General features: G+C 34.0%; 1 protein-coding gene across 1 annotated transcript in view; it reads right to left on the bottom strand.

Annotated features, from left to right (window-relative positions):
- The window catches only part of LOC140452025 (uncharacterized), a 21,259-nt gene extending 2,811 nt beyond the window's left edge, over nt 1–18,448 (bottom strand). The window contains exons 1-3 of the mRNA XM_072546045.1: nt 18,316–18,448; nt 2,735–2,951; nt 2,446–2,588 (exon numbers count right to left, since the gene is read on the bottom strand). Coding sequence (XP_072402146.1) covers nt 2,446–2,588; nt 2,735–2,951; nt 18,316–18,444 — 489 coding nt within the window. The 5' untranslated portion in view covers nt 18,445–18,448. The remainder of the gene's footprint in view (nt 1–2,445; nt 2,589–2,734; nt 2,952–18,315) is intronic.
- Nucleotides 18,449–20,452: the final 2,004 nt, after the last annotated feature.

The following is a 20,452-nucleotide window of genomic DNA, read 5'->3' as shown; positions in this document are numbered from 1 at the left end:
AATTACGTACGAAAACGGGAAGGAATACCATATAATATATCATTCCAAGCCTTTTCGGTAATATATTTACGCGAATATTCATTTGACTATAGTTGTGTAGGCAGGGATGTTTTTCCACTTCATGCACTAATTTTATATTACACGACTGTCCTACCAATTTCGCCATTTCGCGTGTAAACTTTAAAAATATTACAACAAACTAGAAACTAGTCCCCAAGCGACCTGCACGTCCAGTCTGCTGTCGACTGATCACTGATGCATTAGAGACCAGTTACTAACTAGTATCGCTGTGTGCGGATACTCATTAAAATACATGGACAGTAACTAATAAGCAAGTGATTGGTAACTAAAGTTACCAACTGGTTTCTTTTTGGTAGCTTCATGTGCGGACGGCCTAAATATACAATAATAAATGTCTTTCACGTTTTGTATGTATATTTTCTCAGGTTTACCCTATCGGACTTTGAATCTACGTGATATAAGGCAAGTGTGTGTATAAAAAATAAGTGTATGTAATCCAAACATAACTGCTCTTGTCATGACTCACTTTTGACAACATATATGGTTTAAGATATTCAATATAACATTACAATGTAAGGATTTATACCCTTACTGTACAACACGTTAGGAACATATGATTTGTATGTTTGGATTTTTACAATTTAAATGTCATAATTTTGATCTGTTAGAAAATATTATTCATTTTATATAGCAGGTATATGAATTTTGTGTTGATACAGTATATTGATAAATTTTAGATTTGATATTTAAATGTATTTTTATTATTCCTTTTGGTCCTCTTACTTGCAAATACAACAACAGAGAGATACTGAGCCACGATAATACAGCATGAGACAAATTGAGTTATAGACAAGGTTGTTGAAGTAATATATTAAATTTTTTTTTATTTAATTAATGGCTTTGGATAACTTCATCAATTCAGCCATATATTATAATTTAAAAATCCATATTTTTGTTACCATAATAATATATATATATATATATATATATATATATATATATATATATATATATATATATATATATTTATATATGTATATATATATATATATATATATATATATATATATATATATTGTTATGTTTCTTCTTTCCCAACCAAAGAAAAATAAATAAAAATATCCATCGGAATAAAATTTTAAGATATCATTATAAACAAAAATGTATATATTAATTTAAGATAAGATTTAGTGTAGATAAGAATAGAAATTTTTTCCGTTTCAAACAAAATTATCAAAAAACCTTTGTTTAGAATTAAAAGACATTCTACCTGTAAGTTAATCTTTTCATTGTTTGTATAGTCGAGTATTAAATGACCATATTCTAATCTTTTGAAATATGTATAAATGATGTATTGAAAAAAACCAATTTTAAAGTAAGCTATTTAGTTTTTTCTCTGAAACCGAAATTAGGCTTTTCCAAAATGATGGTAAACACAATTTGAGCTTTTGATTGGACGGTCGTTTTTAAATGGGAATTTGTGAGTCGATCATGAGACAGGAGAAGTTAGTCATATTTTGGTCATCAAAAGGAAACAGTCGTTTGTCTCAAGATAGGGTGTGGTTCGTGAGTTTGGATACCGGCGTAACGAAAAGAAGTGAATAGTTTGAAGAAGGACATAACAAGTAGATTAAAAGAGGTCTTTGTATCTACCGTGGGCATTTTATAAAGTATATGTGAAAGTATTCTTACGGCATCAAGTTGACAAAAGAAGGTCCTGGTGTCATAAATAAGTAGATGAGTTTCGAGAAGTGAAGCAGGTGTTTTTTGTGTAGTCTGCAGGAGGTTTGCAGAGACGTTAAGAAAGAGCCGAGGTGCCAAAGAGGAGAGATCACATCGTTGAGGAGACTGGACTTTTCTGGGTATGTTCCAACATACAACTCAAGAAGAAAATAAGCTGTAAGTGTTTGTACAATTAAATTTTATATCTGTGAAGGATCGGTTTGACATCATGGTCATTAGCATTCAAATTTAAGAACTGAGGTTTTGTTAGGCTAATCAAAAGTTTAAAGTTTTGTTGTTTCTGGTTTCCAGTAAAGAAAATTTTAAGTAAAATTGGTTTTCACGTAATATAAATGTATGTAGCTTTATAATCTTATTATAAAAATTTGATTTATTTTCTTGTATGCTGATTGATAAGATAACGACAGAATTTAATAATTGTTTTATTCGTTCATATAAAATAAAGAAACGTAAATCTTTGTAATAAAATATATTTGTATTCTTATCCTTTCTTCTCTTCCCGATAAAAGACAACTAGAAAATCTTTTGAATCCATCGAACACAGGTAATATAAGGATTATTTTACTTTCGATAACAAACAAGTTATAAAATTTTTTATTGGCTAATAAACTAAGATTAAAGTCAAAATAAACAATCATAACAAAATATATATATATACATGTATATATGGTGTAAACTTACAGTGTATACGGTTCTTAAGTTCTTTTCCCATCTTTCAGCGGTTGCTTTCATGTCGTCAAATTTTAAAATTTCTGCTGCTGTTGGTGGGGTGAGCAATTCAGTTCCTATCATTCGTTTAATGATTGCTCGAAATGAATCAGAAACTAAAAAGTGAAGGTAAATTTGTTAATAAATACGTGTATTCTATAGCGATGTGTCTACGTTGTCCAGTAAATTTTTTACAGGATATTTAAATAGTCAAATAGATCACCACGTTATTATTTTTTCACCTTAAATAGTCAATACTTACACTTCATTAATTCATTGTCGTCACTTTTTGGAGAAAGTTCAGGTGCTGTCTTTGTCGTAGTAGGCGAACTCCAGCGAAGTCCACTCATCATCCTCGAGAATGTTAATCCTAACTCAAGGATGTCGCGTGCCGGTTTTATTTTGGCTTGGAGATTTTTTCTGGTTACTTCATCTTCGGTTAACCTAGGGTTTTGTGACCTTGTTGTGCTTTCAGGTTGCTATAAAATAAGTTAAAATTTTAAGTTGTTGATTACAGTACAATGCAATTTAGATCTGGATTTGACTTCAAACAGTATTGAAAATTAATTACACTTTAAAAACTATCAAATTGAACTGCTGAAAGAACAGCACGATTGCAAAACAGGTATTTTTAAAAAAATTTTTTTATTGAACGCAAATTTACAATTTAATCCTTAAAATATATAAAAAACAAGTAAAGGTGTTAGGAGTTATCGTCTCGTGGTGTAAACAACACTACAAGAATACTAATTGGTTTTCATGATCCTATTTTTGCACTTTTCTCCTCGTGATCGAATTTCATTATTAATGCATAATACGTTTTTTCAAAAATTCTTCTATTACTAAGTTGTAGATGAACCTGGGTGCGTTTATCATGGTGCGTAGGGTTTTGAACTGTATTGTTTGGTATTTGGTGACTTGGTGCATCTGCAGAGTTCAATACTGTATGTTTAAATTGGCTTCAAAATTGCCTTATATCCAGTTATTTTTCTAACAATTGATACTTGTGACTGTTTTGTGATAAGCCAATTCATCCGTCTAGTCTTTAAGACCTTGGCGTGTGCTCTCCAAGTAAGTTTTTCGTTTTCGTGAAGTCCTAGATACTTTAGTTCTGATTTTATTGGAATTACTGTATTATTAAAGGGGACTTGAAGACATTTTTTACGCCTTATGGTAAATAAAAGATGAGTAAAAGGTAATTTGAATAGACTTGCTGCTGTCAACCTTTATTCGTCATATGTTAAACATTCTTCTAATAAATTGAGGTGGTTCTGCAAGCCTTTAGGTGCCAGAAGTGGCGGTTAACATGGTAAAACTTTCAAGCTGTTAGAGGCATATTAAAACACAGCTCTTACGAACCTATTCAACAACATATATGAGACTGGTCACTTACCAAAAGACTGGTTATAATCAATATTCATTTTACTTCCGAAAAACCAACGCTAAGAAATGTAATATGAATGTAATATCATTATCATCATTGGCTCCACAACCCATGGTGGGTCTTGGCCTGCTCAAGGATAAGTCTCCATTCTCTGCTATTCTTCGCCTTGGCTTTCCAGTTTCGTACTCCCAACATTATCAAGTCTTCCTCCACCTGATCCTTAAATCGTGCTCTGGGTCTGCCTCTCCTTCTCACTCCATCTATTATTTGGTTATAAATATGTTTTGGCAGTTCCATACCTTTTTTCTTCATATGTTAAACTATTCTTTTAATAAATTGAGGTGGTTCTGCAAGCCTTCAGGTGCCAGGAATGGCGTCACATTAGGTAAGAGTATTGCGATGTCATCTGCAAATGTTGTTACGATGCGACTTCTCTTTGAGGTTTACCTGGTTTAGGGATAAGAATAATTTGCGCAAACTTTCAATAAATTGAGTAGTAACACAGGCTATTATAAAAGTACTCCTTTACATGTGAGTTATTTTAAGATATCTTCTGCAGTTAGGTCATATCCTGGGGCTTTACGTGGGTTAATACATTTTATTTCTTCTCTTACTTCTCATGGTCTGAGAAGTCTTATTGGTAAGTCCATTAGATAAGGACTATCTAAATAGAATTTTACTTTATCATCAATAACTTAGCCATTGGGTTGGGTTGGAGTGTTGGAGTGAAGTAAAAACATTTGTTAAGTGTTCAGCTATAATATATGCAAGAATTATTCGAAGATACAGAAAAGGACACACTGAAATAGACAATCCCTACGACACAGAAATAACAAACAAAAAAGTAACTATGGCCATTAAGCGAATTAAAGATAGGAAATCAACAAGTACATGGTAAAATTTTCAAGCCATTAGAGGCACTCCAAATCACAGCTCTTATGAAGCTATTCAATAATATATATGAGACTGGTCACTTACCGAAAGACTGGTTACTATCAATATTCATTTCACTTCCCAAAAACCAACGCTAGGAAATGTAGTATGAATGTAATATACTGAATGAAATTGTAACACTAGCAAAAGAAGTCAAATTAAAGGACGTTATCCACTTATTGTACGCAAGACAGATACCTCTAGGAATAATCAAAACGATCGAAAATATCTACCAAAACAACATAGTAAAAGTTGAAGAAGCACTAAACGACCCTATTGAAAATGGCAATGTGATAAGACAGGGAGATTCTCGGAGTCCTGTATGGTTCAACCTAATTATGGATGAAATAATAAAAAAAAGTAAGAACTAAAAAAAGATACCAAATGGGAGAAAAACAACTTAAAATTATCTGCAAAGCAGACGACCCAATACTACTCTTTCAAAGTGAAAACAATTTACAAAATATGCTGCACCAATTTAAAATAACCACCAGAAAATTTAACGTGTTAATTTCCCCAAAAAAGACAAAATGCATGATTAAACAGCAAATTTACTAAGATGTAACGGAGCTGGAAGGTCAGATAATAGAACAAGTGATGGAGTTTAAATATCTAGGCATCACATTATCTAGCTACGGAAAGCTCGAAACGGAAGTGGAAGATCAAGTGAATAGAGCTAATAGAGCCGCAGACTGCCAGAATTAAACAATATGGAGAAATAAAAATATCGGGAAAGAAATGAAAGGCAGCATTTACAAAACAGTCATTAGACCAGTAATGACATACGCGGCAGAAACACGACCTGAGACAGAGAGGACAAAAAGGATGTTAGAAACAGCAGAGATAAAAACACTTAGAAAAATTGATGGCAAGACACTATGGGACAGAGCTAGAAGTAAAGCTGACAAATCTTGGTCAGGAAATGGATTGGTCTAACGTCTACTGATCTATTTTGAGCTGCTGTGAATATAATATGTGTCAATGTGGTCGCGAACATCACTAAAAGATAAAAACTTTTAGAAGAAGAAGAAGTGTTCAGCAAAGACGTTTACTTTTTCATCATTTGAGCCCAGCTATTGTCAGATGTTCTCTAGTCCACGTCTATCGGTACGTGACCTCAATGATCAGTTTTCATGTCCTTGGTCCTTTTGGATCTACCTGAAGGGTAGGTGCCTGAAAGCGGTTATACTAAACTATCCATGATTCCTGGCGGCGTGTCCGTTGTGAATGGGTACTGTAACGGAAGGTGGTTAGTGTGGGTTAAGTTAAACAAAAAGAAAGAAAATAATATGTAAAGTGTGCAATGCTAAATGTATGCGGCCTACACACACTTTGTTTATGTACACTCAGGTGCAAAACCTTCGATCCATGACATACTTCTTATTTATTGCTAGTTTTAAAACTTAGGACCTGTTATATGGCATATATAAATTTAGAAAAACACTCGTATATATACAATTAATAATTTCTATACATTTACATACTGATTTTATTAACCAGATCAATTTGAGGTTAGAATCTTTAGTTGTATTAAAATGACGTCAACACCAACGGATGTTACAAGAGCAGTGGCCTTAGTGCAAGATGGTCGTAGCCAATATTATGTTGCCCAGGTGCTAGGTGTAAGTCGTTGTGCTGTTCAAATAGCCATTCAGTGTGTCATTTAAAACGGCAACTATACTACAAGGTCAGGATCAAACCGTAGGAGAGCAACATCCGCACGCGATGATTGATTTTTGGTTTCTTCGTATAATAATAGACATCTAACTTCAATTTGATCTGGTAAATCACCTAAATAAAGTCCGAAACGTGGAGAGTCCACGTAGGCGGACAGTTCGTCGACGACTTCATAAAGCTAATTTAATATCCAGAAGACCAGCTCTACATCCACAGCTATCCGTGGAACACCGCATAGCTTGACTTGCTTTTGCAAGGGAACACGATAATTGGAGAGTGGGAGAGATTGAGAGAGTGGTTTGGCTGTACCACTAATGAACTCTTTAGGTCAGCTGTGAACAAGGTCAGGATAGCCTTGATGATTTCCAATCTCCGATAGGAGTGGCATAAGAAGAAGAAGACGATAATTGGACTTGGAGTAACGCAGATTGGAGTAATGTTTTATTCTTGGATAGTCCTGGTTTTGCTTGAGGTTACTAGACAGTTGCGGAAAAATTTGGAGAAGACAAGAAGAACGATTTTTACAATGCGATATTGCCGACAGAATAAACTATCGAGGAGGCTCAGTTATCATAGTTCTCATGGATCTCATGGAGCTCATAGTTCTTGTGGATAGAGGTACTATGATAGGAGCAAGGTATATAACAACCATTTTAGATAAGCATGTGGTACCTTTTGCGCCATTCATAGGACCTAATTTTATTTTTATGGACGATAACGGGCGTCCCCTCCGTGATAGAATCGTCAATGAATACTTAGAAGACGTCGGGATTGTTCGTAGGAATTGGCCAGTTTCCAGCCCAAACCTCAATCCAACCGAACATCTACTTGACACACTGGGAAGACGAACTCAAGCTGGGTTACCTCGCCCAAACAACTTGCCTGAGCATGGATCGAATTTTTTGCACCTGAGTCTATTGTTTATTTTAAGATAGAGTAAATGGTTAGTAAAAATATAAATATAACTAAAATAAAAGGAAATAAAATAAAAATCAAAAAGTGGGTATAATTTTTTGGGAAGCATAGGATTTTTTGGTTTTTGTTATGGGGACCTTAATTCTCATGATTTAATTATCCTCCTGGGTGTTCTATTACAAATCCAGCTAGCTTCTGTCTCGGCCGTCTATGTACTGTTCTTAAGTTTTCCTCATAGTTTGTCAACTCTCTTAATAGTCTGTTTGCAAGGCTCCTGATGGTCCATTGTTCTAAAGATTCCTTTTTATTTTGTTTCTCTAAATATTTACCTCACTGGGACGTATTTAGATATGTTTACAGCCTATTTTATCATATGAGTTTGGGCGATTGGTATTTTCTTCCTGTTGGATTTACACGTATATCCACAGGCTGCTGAGGCGTATGTTACTATTAGCAAAATTATGCTATTTGTCATCCTAATCTTTGTTTTAATCTCAGTTTACTCTTTCTATTAGTGATAAAAGTCCTATTACTGATTAAAGTTAACTGTTGAGTGCCTTAGTTGTATTGACGGTTTGTTACATTCGTTCTGTGAAGGTCAACTCTTTGTCCATCGTTACTCCTAGGTATTTGGCTTGATTTGACCATTTAATTGGAGTATCGAATACTGTTAACCATTCGTTTGGTATTCCTCTTCGTTTTTGGTATATGAAGGCCTATCTTTTGTCTGGCTTGCCGGCTATTTTCCATTGCTCGCACCAGTCTTATAGTTGATTCAGTACACCTTGTAAATATCTTATTGCTAGATCTGAATTTAAAATGTAACAGTTTTTTTTATTTTAATGATTTCTTTTTATTTTTTTTATAAATATAATTCCCCAACACACTGATATGCTACTGAGTCCATGCGTTTTTAATTTTTAATTGTTGTCGCAACTTGTGGTATTACAATTCTATAGAACTGAAACTTTTTAGAGACATTACATTTTCTAATTTCTGACCCTAAATTAGTGTTACTAAAACTTTCTTTTCAAAAACCCTTTCGCTAAATAAGAGATCTCACAGAAGAGAAAGTTGACTTGGTCGACAGCTACTAATTTTAGGAATTAGATAAAGTTTGGAATATTTATGTCCAAATGATGATATAAATGTCAAAATGATATATTTATGTCAAAATGATGATATAAATGTCAAAATGATATATTTATGTCAAAAATGTCATGTTAAAAATAAAATGATATATTTATGTCAAAATAAATGATTTCCCTGAAGGGAAATCATTTTTGGCATGGTTTTTTTTAGAGGTGAGACCTGTTTCCTCTCGCGATATAAGTCAATGTTTTTTTATTTATTTATTCTTAAATCATACAAGGAATCTCCCGAGATTTGTTGTAAAAATGTAAAGTCAATGGGTTTTCAAGAGAAACACTACCTAAAATTTTGAGACTTGCTGCGATCTTATAAAAATTAAAGATCATATCTTTGTCCACCTGTTAAATTGATTTTCAGTATCAAAGTAATCAAAGAAGATTACACGAGATTTATATCACTCTACTATTTATACAGTCACTGTTTTTTGATAGCCACAGCGCCAGTTTTATTCGATAAATAAACTACAGTGAAGGTTTGATTATTCGTTTTGCTATAAAGAGTTTTTTACTTTTGCTATTGTAGAGTTATTGTCAAATTGTCAGAGTTAAATTAAATTAAGCTTAAATTTTCCCTTAGCTCGAGTTAAGTCCCGATCCAGTAAAGATTAGATTTTTTGTGTCATTGAATTTTTAATTAACAGCATATCTCTCTTTACTGATCACTCATTTTGCATATTGTATGCTGGAGAATTATTTATCCGTTTATTGTTTATTTTTTTATTCAACCAATTGTAGAATTACAGTGTTAATTTGTTTTTATGTACCTATATTTCAACTTTCTGATGAAATAAATTGTTTTTGTTTTTAATAACGTATTTTCTTTACTCTACTACCAACAAGTTCCCTAAATTAACATTAAATTTAAATCATGTGATAGCTATAGTTTCACCAGAAAGAAAGATCAGGCAGTATCAGTCTCAATTAAGTGTGTGGACTATTTCAACCGAAAATATTTTTTATTTCTTTATATAGTGTGTAACAACAACTAATCAATAATAGTAACTTCCAAATCTTGTACATTTTCGGTTTCAAACATTATTTGTGGTTTCTTGTTTTGCTTCTGGATCTAAGGTTTCTTAATTTTGTGAATTTTACCTTCCAATATGATTTGAAGTAATTCATATCTTTCACCTCTTATCACATGATCCAAGTATTGTATTTTTTTCTCTTTGATTATGCTGAGTAATCCTTTTTGTTTACTCATGCGCCGAACTACCTCACCACTGGTAACTTTTTGTATTTATGGAATTCTCAGCATCCGTCTGTATACATACATTTCAAAGGCATCTATTCTTTTTTCTGTTTCAGAGTCCATTGTCCAACTTTCAGAGCCATACAGGAAAACAGAGAAACCGTAACATCTGATCATTCGAATTCTGAGCTCTAGACTAAGGTCTGATCTTGTTAAAAATGTTTTCATGTTCATGATTGTTTTCCTCGCTTGTTCGATTCTTGATAGGATTTCTTTTTTTGGATTACACTGGCTGTTGATATTTGCTCTCAAATATTTTATGGAAGTTACCTGTTCTATTATTTGTCCCTTTGCATACAAATGTACGTTTGTTGGTATCTTTGAAAATACTAGAATTTTTTTTCTACTTATCTATGGTTATTTTACCATACCTATCTATCTATCTATTTTATCTTATCTTATCTCTGGTAATTTGTTCTGTTGAACAAAGTACCAATTCCAAAAGCTAGTTTCGAATTCACGACTCGCTTTCTACTAACCATCTAGCTGCCGTTCGCAGTATATCCAGTTATTTATCCAGTTAGACCTTTCTAGCAACATCCAAAAAGGGTTACAGATTGTTATAAAATTACAATCGGTTATTACTGTATCGTCTGTGTATAGACTTAACATTGTTCTGGGTTCTACCGGTTTATCTGCTGTATAGATATATCGGCAGTACCGCTTTCTGTGGCATTTCAGCCTCCATGGTTCAGACCTCGGACAGGGTTGGCTCTATCCGAACTCTGCATCTCCTGTAGAATATGTACGACGAGAATAGTCATATCATCGTCCCACTATGCATATTGGCTCATCTTATATAGCAAGCCTTCGTGCCAGACTTTACTAAAGGTTTTACTGACATGTAGAAAGGCGGCTGCTGTATACTTATTTTTGTTGAATCCTTTAGTCATGTATTTTTCTGATCCCAACACCGGTAATTCACACTAGACCTAGTTGTTCAGATCAGAAATATCTTAATCTTAATATTGTGTTGATTAAGTTTGGCAGAGCTCTGTTTATCATCCCAACTGCGCGTTGTGCTGTCTTGGCGTTTGTAAATTTGACTAGTCTCTTGACTTCTTCTGGGGAAGGGGTGTGTAATATCTATGTTGATCCTATTTGTTTTTAGAATTGTATCTGCTTTCAACTTCTTTTATGAATTCCATTTTCTCCATGTAAAGGTGGAATTAGTTTTTTATCTTTTCTTAAAAGTTTTTGTAGTTTCCAGAATGCTGATTTGTTTGAATTTAGCTGTTAAACTTTTTGTATTTTATTCATTCTTCTTGTATTTTGGCGGTCTCGGTAGTTTTGTGAAGACATCTAATCACTAATCTTTTGGTTTTATCCTAGTCAATTAGATAGGCTATCCGTTCGATTATATCGTTAGCATTATATTCATCCAATATCTCTATGATATCAAGGTAACCTTCTCGGTTATTCGTCTGTGTCACTATTTATTTTATTGATTTAACGAATTTGTTTGTGGGGCCAATTCTAAGCTCTCTGGCTTTCTGTAGTATTTTCTAGCTTTTGCCTACTGATTTCAGAATAATTGCTGGCGGCTTTAACAATGTTGTCCTTTTGTGTTTCTTTTCCCTTTTGTCATACTTTGAGTTGTTTCTTGTTGCTTTTTTAACATTTCTAACGGAATGCACTTGCACTCATTGGCTTCCATTATTCAGGACTTTTTTCTTCCGACCGATTTGTCTTTTTGGTTTTCATTGTTTGCTAAATTGTTCATCCCGCATTATTTTCGTCGTATTCCATGTCTTGGCTAAGTCTTTCATCCTATGCTTTGTCATTTGTTGTTCAGTTTGTTTTTCCACTGGTTTACTTTTCGGTTTTTCAATTGGTTTTACAGTCGGCTTTTCTTTTTCTGCTATTTTGTTCATCGTATAAAAAAAATGTATTAGTTTTTATATTTCCATGTTATATTCTTGTTACTGATTTTTCTTCGAGTTTGGATATTTGCCTTTTTTATGTCTGCATCTGATTGATTTGAATAAAAACGATTATCTTTTACTATCCTCTTCATTTGTTCGACCAATGTGTCCACGGATAGAGCTAGTTCTCTATTTGTATCAATTACAGTGTTTTTAGTTCGTTTTACTTCACCCAGCAGCTTCCTACGGAATGCTCTTTTCCAACTCGTTATATCTTCGTTACTTATTTCAACTTTACTTTTTGTATGGGCAACATACCTACTGATTTAATACTACTAAATAAATCTTTGTTTTGTGCAGAAAGTCTGGACTAGAGTTATCTACTTCAGCTATAGTAAACAAACCTGAGTTTAAATTAAATTTTCATTGACTGAATTTTCCATATCATCTTTGTTATTTATATTTAATTCAATATGCTCAGAATCGCTAATAAAAATTTCACTTACCTTAGGTATTGATCATGTTGATTCGTGGAGGGTTTTTGGGCCCTCTTGTGGATGGGCCCCTATTGTTCGTACGTGTTGACTTTGATAAAGCATACACTGGCACTTTACGTTTCGCTTAGAGCTTGTTCAGATTCGGTAATTTGCGCGCGAATCTATTCGCGCGTAGTTACTCGCATGTTCTCGGAATACTGGTGTAACATAAATCCTGTCCAGATGCTTTCGCGCTTTCCCTCACTCGCGTGTAAAACGCATAGATTACTCCAGAACCTCGACTCGCGCAAGTAACGTCTGTTTTACGCGTAAGTCGAGATACTAGAAACTAGGTTAGGACGTCCAGTCCTCACACGACAATAACAGTGTGAAGGTGTGCCCGATAAAAGTGAAAGCAGATAATTTTGATACAGAATTATTTATTGATGATATAGAAAAGAAAAAGCAAAATAGAAAAAAGAAAAAAAGAAATTTGAGACGAGAAGCTTGGGAAGAAATTGTAGACAGAAATCTTTTGTGACACGTCAGATGCGGATGACAAAAAAACTCACTGCAATTAGTTACAGTTTGTCATTTTATTTTGCCACGGAAGTTGGCCTTCATTAACAAAATATTCGGCAAATGTGTCTCTTGTATTTAGGGAACGTTTGCCAGGCCCCAAGGAATCGGTGGTCAACCTGTGATGAAAAATTCGCCATTTGTTTACCATGATTCCAAAACAACACTCAATATATCGTCTTGCTCTGGGTAATCAATAATTGTTTGTTATGTGTTAAATTTTTGTCATGTCTCCAACAATAATAACATAAGGTAAATGTGTTGCATGAATATTTGATATTGCTTTTGGATTTGGGATATGTAGAGTCTTGTTTGAAAGTTTCTTATAAAATAAAGAGTTCTTAAAAATTTTGGAATGATTGCTCTTGCCGTACGCACCAACTATAGCACCAACGCAGTCTATTGAGATGAAATAGTAGTTTGCATCATAGACTGCCAATAGGACTGTAGAAAAAAATCTTGTAGTTGTATTAAAGTGATTCAGATTCTGTGGGTTTTGTAATGGGAATATGCTTGCTGCAATTCTTCTGCGATGTGTTCCCATTTTTCTTTGTCGGGTTCTTTCATTACTATATTTTTTAACCTTTTCCATATAACTTCTTACCTTAAAGTAATGACGTAATAATGAGTTTTTTCTTATGTCTTCTTCTTGATGTGCCTATTGCCTATCCGTTACGAATGTTGGCGATCATCATGGCAATCTTTATCTTATCTGCAGCAGCGCGGAAACGCTGCACAGATGTTGTATTGAACCAGATTCTGAGGTTCTTTAACCAAGATATTCTTCTTCTTCCTGGACCTCGTTTTCCAAATATTTTTCCTTGAAGGATGGCTTGAAGGAGAGCATATCTGGATTCATTTCGCAGAATATGTCAGAAGAACTGTAACTTTTGAGATTTGATGGTGGTCAGTACCTCTCGGTTTTTATTCATTCTTCTGAGGAACTCCTCATTTGTGACTCGGTCAGTCCACGGGATCTTAAGCATTCTCCGATATAGCCACATCTCAAATGCTTCTAGTTTTCTGAACATATCTTCGTTCAAGGTCCACGATTTAACACCATTTTCTTCTGTAGAAACAGTATATCTTACTACATAGTTTTCACATGGGGATACATCTTTTTTTATGATTTCTAACAAATCATCAAACGATTTAATGGACATTCAAAAGTAGTTAAATAATTTATTTTCATTATTTCTTAAATTTGGGTATAGAGTCACAAACATACCGGGAGACATTCTGTCATGTAAAATGCTATGCACCTCAAACCGTCTATTTTCTCTTCTTTTGCGGCTTTTCCATCGACGATACGCAAGCCACAACTAGCCTGCTTCGTTCAACTATTCTGAACACTGAGCGAAAGCTCGCGTGGAAAATGACTCGCGCGCAAATCGCTTCATCTGAAGAAGCTCTGAATATCGCTACAGAGCTTCCACTTAAGAAGCTATACCACAGTATATTGCTTAAAAAGAATTCTTTTTAAGCAATATACTGTGGCTATACACTGCCGGCCTCCAATTCGAGGTCTCCACGTTACTACACGCTCTTATTTATGTTTGCACTACGTCACAAATACTTCAATTTAAAAAATTGTGTCGCACACGTGATCCAGAGAGCTGGATCGACCAAACCGTTCGATCGCTCTGCACTCGATTAGGGGTGAAGAGGGAGACTTGATCACTCTATAAAATTTTAGTAAATAAGCAGCCTAAAATTATAAAACCGGCAACATAGCGTAGCTGTTAGTATGGCAACAGTATATTGCTTAAAAAGAATTTTTCTTAAGCAATATACTGTGGTATGGCATTAGATCCCATGTAATTTAGTTTTTTTTAGAACACAGAACGAACAGCACGTGTCCATTAAAATTGTTTTGTCCCTACCGAGAAGTGTTTTCAGCAATATTTCAAGTTGATTTTCTTTACTATTCGTTTAGGTGAGATTTTCGTATAATTTTTATTAAACACCATAATTATTCAGTTTACGTTTTGCACAGTTTGCAATGAGTTCTAGTTTGTTGTTATATTTTTATAAACTAAAATATTGAAATAACTTCTTGGGGAAGACTTAATTCCCTCTTATTTGCGAGATATGATCCCTGGATCAAGTCTCCCAGAAACTCCTTATAGATGAGTGTTTTTTATTTTATAGATATGTCACGTCAATACAAAAGTAGGGAAGGAGACAAAAAAAGAACATCGACAGCCAGAGGTTAAAAGAAGCTGTTTTAGACGTTATTAATAACGGTATGCCTCTTAAGGGAACAGCAAGTCTTTATCAAATAAATGTTATGACATTAAAAAGATACGTTCGCCGACAACGATCCGAACATGTTGAAATAACCTTCTCTCCTGTCTTGGAAAACATTTTAAACCTTCGTCTAATATGAAACTTGGAAAATAAAAATCTCCTTTTCTCTTATCAAAGTGGCTTTCGAAAAGGCAGATTGACGTTAGATAACCATGTTAGGTATTTTACAAACCTCAATAATGAAGCTTTTGCAAACAACCAAAAACTGATTGTAATATTTTTTGATATAAGCCAACATTTTGAGGGAACTTGGACACACTGCATTTTGAAAAATCTAAGCGATAATGGGATACAAGATAACATTTGTAAACAATTTTTTAAATAATAGATCAATATAAATTAGGATAAATGGCCTTAAAGGCTCAACAAGAACATTAGATAATGGAATCCCTCAAGGTTCCATAATACGTCCAACATTATTCTTAATTGCTATCAATAGTGTTATTAATGAAATTAGAGCACCTATTAAAGCTAGTATTTATGCAGACTACATCGTCGTTTATACTAAATCAAACAATATAGAATCGGCAACTAAAATTTTACAAATTTTTTTAACTCGGTTTGAAAATTGGACGTTAAAAACTGGATTTAACTTCTCTACAGAAAAAACACAATACATAATTTTTAATAAAAACATATTTTGGGATTCAAATGACCTAACTTTAAATAATGTATCATTAAAACAATCAGAAGTTAGTTTTCTAGGTTTAACTTTTACCAGAACCGTAAATTGGAACTTGCATAATAATATCAATAAATTACAACATTCCTGTCAATATAGCTTAAATATACTCAAAATTCTATCTAATAAAGTATGAGGCGCAGATACTAAAATATTAATAAACTTATATAAATCACTCATTAGGAGTAAACTAGATTACCATTGCATTTGTTATAACGCCCCAAGCAAAACTACCTTAAAAAAGCTTAAAAGTATTCAATCTACAGCTTTGAGAATGGCACTTGGCGCATTTAGAACTAGTCCCACTAGTAGTCTACAAGTTCTAGCTATCTGTATCTGTAGAGTAGGGAGGGCGAGTTAAGTTTCACAGCACTTAGGCCACAATTGACCCATTGTGCATCCTTCCAGGGAGCTGTCACCCTTAGCTCATTGTCCATCCTACCATTTCTAGGAAGGTGAACAAGTCACCAGGAGACATCTTTCTTATTGGGCAGGTATGGTCCAGGACTCGCCGAAAGCGTACTCTCGTATTAACGATAACTCCGGGCATTCACATAGGACATGCTCTACAGTTTCGTCTTCTCGTTCACACTTCCTACATAGAGGTGTGTCTGCTAGCCCCAGTGTGTGGAGGTGTTTGCTTATTTGACAATGACCAGTTAAAAAACCAACTGTCAAACGTAGGTTTTTCCTGGTCATTCCCAAGTACTTTTTTGTTGTTCTAGCTAAAGAGGCGACTCTAAACATAAGGCGACAACAATTATCATCAAACTACATTGACAAAATTTTAATTCAAAAACAACATCCTCTTTTCTCTCAAATTTTCCACCCTGGCATCCTCTCTTTCAAAGAGACAACAAACTGTATATCTCTAATAGAAAGAATAAAAGTCAAAAATTTTAACATGGATCAACTTAGTCTATTGATATATACAAATGCAATCTCTCCTCCATGTACAACCCGTCTACTGACCATTGAGCCAACACTAAGAAAGTACCCCAAATCAAATACAAACTTTTCGATAATTAAACATCTTTTTGCAGAAATCATATCCCATTACCCCAATTACTTACAAATCTTTACCGACAGCTCTAAAACCCCAGATGAACATGCTGCTACTTACTATTCTGATGAAGAAAACTCCTACAGCATACACTTACCTACAAATTGTAGTATACTCACAGCCGAGACCACAGCTTTATTAAAAGCCTTAACTTTTCAGTAGCACGATAAAGTGCGTCATCGTTACAAATTCATTTAATGCGTTATTGAAATTAAAGCAAATGTATACAACAAATCCCATTATACAAGCAATAAAAAATTAATTAGAAATACTTCATTCCATGGGAAAGGACACAGCTTTTATTTGGTTACCATCGCACACTGGTATATGGGTAAATAAAAAAGCAGATCAACTAGCAACTACAAGCCGTATTAACTACAAAATAAGATGCTACAAAAATAAGGACGAAGACCTTATCACTACGGTCTGCGGAAACAACCATTGCATGAAAAGGTGAAAAACAGGTTGGTAAAATTACGTCAGGGAAACGTGGAGCAATAGTAAGTGTTAGTTGTGCAATCAACGCAATTAGAAACCATATACCCCCTGGAAGAATAAAAAGATGTCGACCTCGACGCTCCTGGAATGAAGGAATAAGAAGTGCGATGGAATCGAGAGATTTGGAGGAGGAGCACCGGAAGGATTGGCAGAGGAGAACGGAATACGAACGGAAGTTGGATCCTGTTATAATATATATATATATATATATATATATATATATATATATATAATATACTATATAATAATACTATATATAATATACTATATAATAATACTATATATAATACTATAATATATATATATATATATATATATATATATATATATATATATATATATATATATATATTGTCTCGGAATTGTCTGTAGACGACTTACCTACCTGGTAGGGTATCGTATCTGGTAGAGCAGTTTCCACGCTGCAATCTATTAAGACCTCAGCTTGTGGATTCGTTTTGTCGGTTAGACTAGACCCCTGGTATATATTTAAAAAAATCTGTTATCTGATCCTACTTGCGTAAAACAGTTAATATGTGAGGTAATTATGTATACCTCCACAACTTTTATTATTTCCTGTTGGGAACGTATTATCCCCTCACTATTTAATGCGGTAAGTCTACGATAGATGAATAGTTAATAGTTGCAATAGAATAATAGGCGATTTTAAACTCTTGAATAAAGTGCAGTATTTCTCAAATCCTCTAAAATCCACGTAGGTACCTCAAACAGACATAAACGCTTATAATTAAAAAAGTCAAAGTGATAGTTGTAGATCAAAATACAAAACAATCAATCTAAATTAAAACTAATTGCAGAATACAAGAGTTAACTTAGACCCCATCGTAACAAACAAGGCATTAAAAAATGGAATCCCTAAATGTATGGCCGTAAAAACAAAGAAAATGCTCGGACTAACTTCAAATGATATGAAAACTACCAACAACAAAAAACTACATTTCTTGACGAAAATAGTATTTGCTACAGTTAATTATATGCGCCAAAATACATAGCTGCTGATGTCCGATTTACTTATACCAATTTTTTTGGTAACTTACCACATTTAAATCAGTAACCGTTCCAAAATCTGTCAACTTAAAATATGTGCCGTAAAGCATTATATTAGTAGCTTTCACGTCTCGATGGACTAGTAATTTCTCATGTAGATATTTCAAGGCCTTGCACATATCGTATAAGCAATCCCACAGAAACGGTTCTTGTATAATATTTTTTCTCGAATAATCCATAAGGCTCATTTGGCAAGCCTCCATCATCATATATACCTCCCCAAACTCTTCCCACGCCATATAAAATTTAACGCAGTTATGGTGGATTCCCACTTTCTCATTATTACGAATTTCTTTATAAATTGTGTGGGAAGGTAATGTACGTCTAAATTCTTTTATAGCATATTTTGTATTAGAAAATTTATTTATAGCTTTGTAGACAACTCCAAAACTGCCTTCACCTACTTTTATAGGCGATGTGTAAATTTGTTGACGGTAGGTATCACTGAGTGATGCGTCATAATTTACATCCAGGTCAACTAAAATAAAAAACATATTTAGTTAATTTTATTAAATACTTAAGTGTTAGACCAGGGCTTCCCAAACTGTGCGTCGTGAGGCCCTGGGGCGCCGCTGCGTTGTCCCAGGGGCGACGCGTGTCAGCGCGGACTTTTAGTACAGAAAATATATTTATTTGATTTTAAATAAGTATAAAATATATGTATAATAAATAAATCAAATAAAAAATATGACATCACGTCGATAGACCCTTGAATTATCCGAAATTATTCAAAAAATTGTTCAATCCGAAAATTATCCGATGGTCCATGAAATTATCCGATAATCGGGAAATTATCCGGACGTTGGCAACACTGGAGTCGAGTGAGCGCCGGCCGCATTCTGTTTCACCCATCGAGTTAGAATCTATGGAGAAGCTATGAGCATATTAACGTATGTAAACTAAAAACGGCGCAGGTAGGCGTGGCTAACTGTGATATCAATATGGCGGTGGGATCATGGCCGGACTCAATAATATTAAAACTACTATAACAATATGACTAGTTATTCAGAAGATTTAATCATAATCTAAAAGTGCAATACATTTTTAATAAACTATGATTTATTTATCCCGCGGTAAACACTAAAAACACGATATATTATACATAAAGATAAATTAATACAGTCAAATACTATTAATTTATTTTCTGAAGTACGGGCCATTACTTTGTTTACATATTTGTATACTAACCTGTAGAACGTTATTCCTGAAGATTTTTTATTAACATTGCTTCTGCCACTTCAACTACGTTGAGAACAAGAAACCATTATTATGCACCATCACAATATATTATTACGGTTTCTATAAAAGTATTATAAAACTAAAAATATTCGATCTGTCAAAAGTGGCAAAACAATATGGCCGAAGTGAGGTCGTTTTTAGTCACGTGATGCCCTTTCCATAGATTCTAACTCGATGGTTTCACCAGTCGGCTCCCCTCCACCGCTACTGTCACGTATGTTATGTCATTTAGTCAAGCTTTTGTTTTATTTTATTACGCACGTGGAGTTTTTTGCTATCAACAATGGATATTTATATTTAAAAGAATAGACAACGAAGTGAAGAATCAGGCGAGAGCAGTAATGTTAATTGAAGTAAAAAGAAGAACTATAGGAAATATGACGACCAATATTTGAATTTTCGATTTACCAGTGTTACTAAAGGGAATCTAGAACTTCCACAATGTGTTGTTTGTCACAAAGTATTGGCGGCTGAAAGTATGCTTCCTATAAACTAAAATGGCATTTGGAATCAACTCACAGTCATTTACAAGGTAATTCAAGAGACTTTTTTGTAAGAAAATTGGGAGAGCTAAAATATTAGACCACGGCTTTGATTTCAAGAGCTTTCAATTCCTACCAAAGCATTGCTCGGCTTTTACATGGTAGATTACCGTGTTGCCAAATGTAAAAACCGCATACGATCGCTGAGGAACTGATCTTATCTGCAGCGGTTTATATGGTAACAGTGATAATTGGAGAATCTGCAGCTAAAAAAATAAAAAACCTTTACCTTTTTCAAACAATACGGTTAGTCGCCGTATTCACAACATGGCAGAAGATATTAATGAGCAAATTATGGGGAAACTTTCAGGTTTATTTGCCATTCAACTGGACGGGGCGACTGATA

The sequence above is a fragment of the Diabrotica undecimpunctata genome, chromosome 10, assembly GCF_040954645.1.
Source record: "Diabrotica undecimpunctata isolate CICGRU chromosome 10, icDiaUnde3, whole genome shotgun sequence".
Lineage (NCBI taxonomy): Eukaryota > Metazoa > Arthropoda > Insecta > Coleoptera > Chrysomelidae > Diabrotica > Diabrotica undecimpunctata.
The sequence above is the reverse complement of the archived record's forward strand: the minus strand, read 5'-3'. Positions and strand labels throughout refer to the sequence as shown.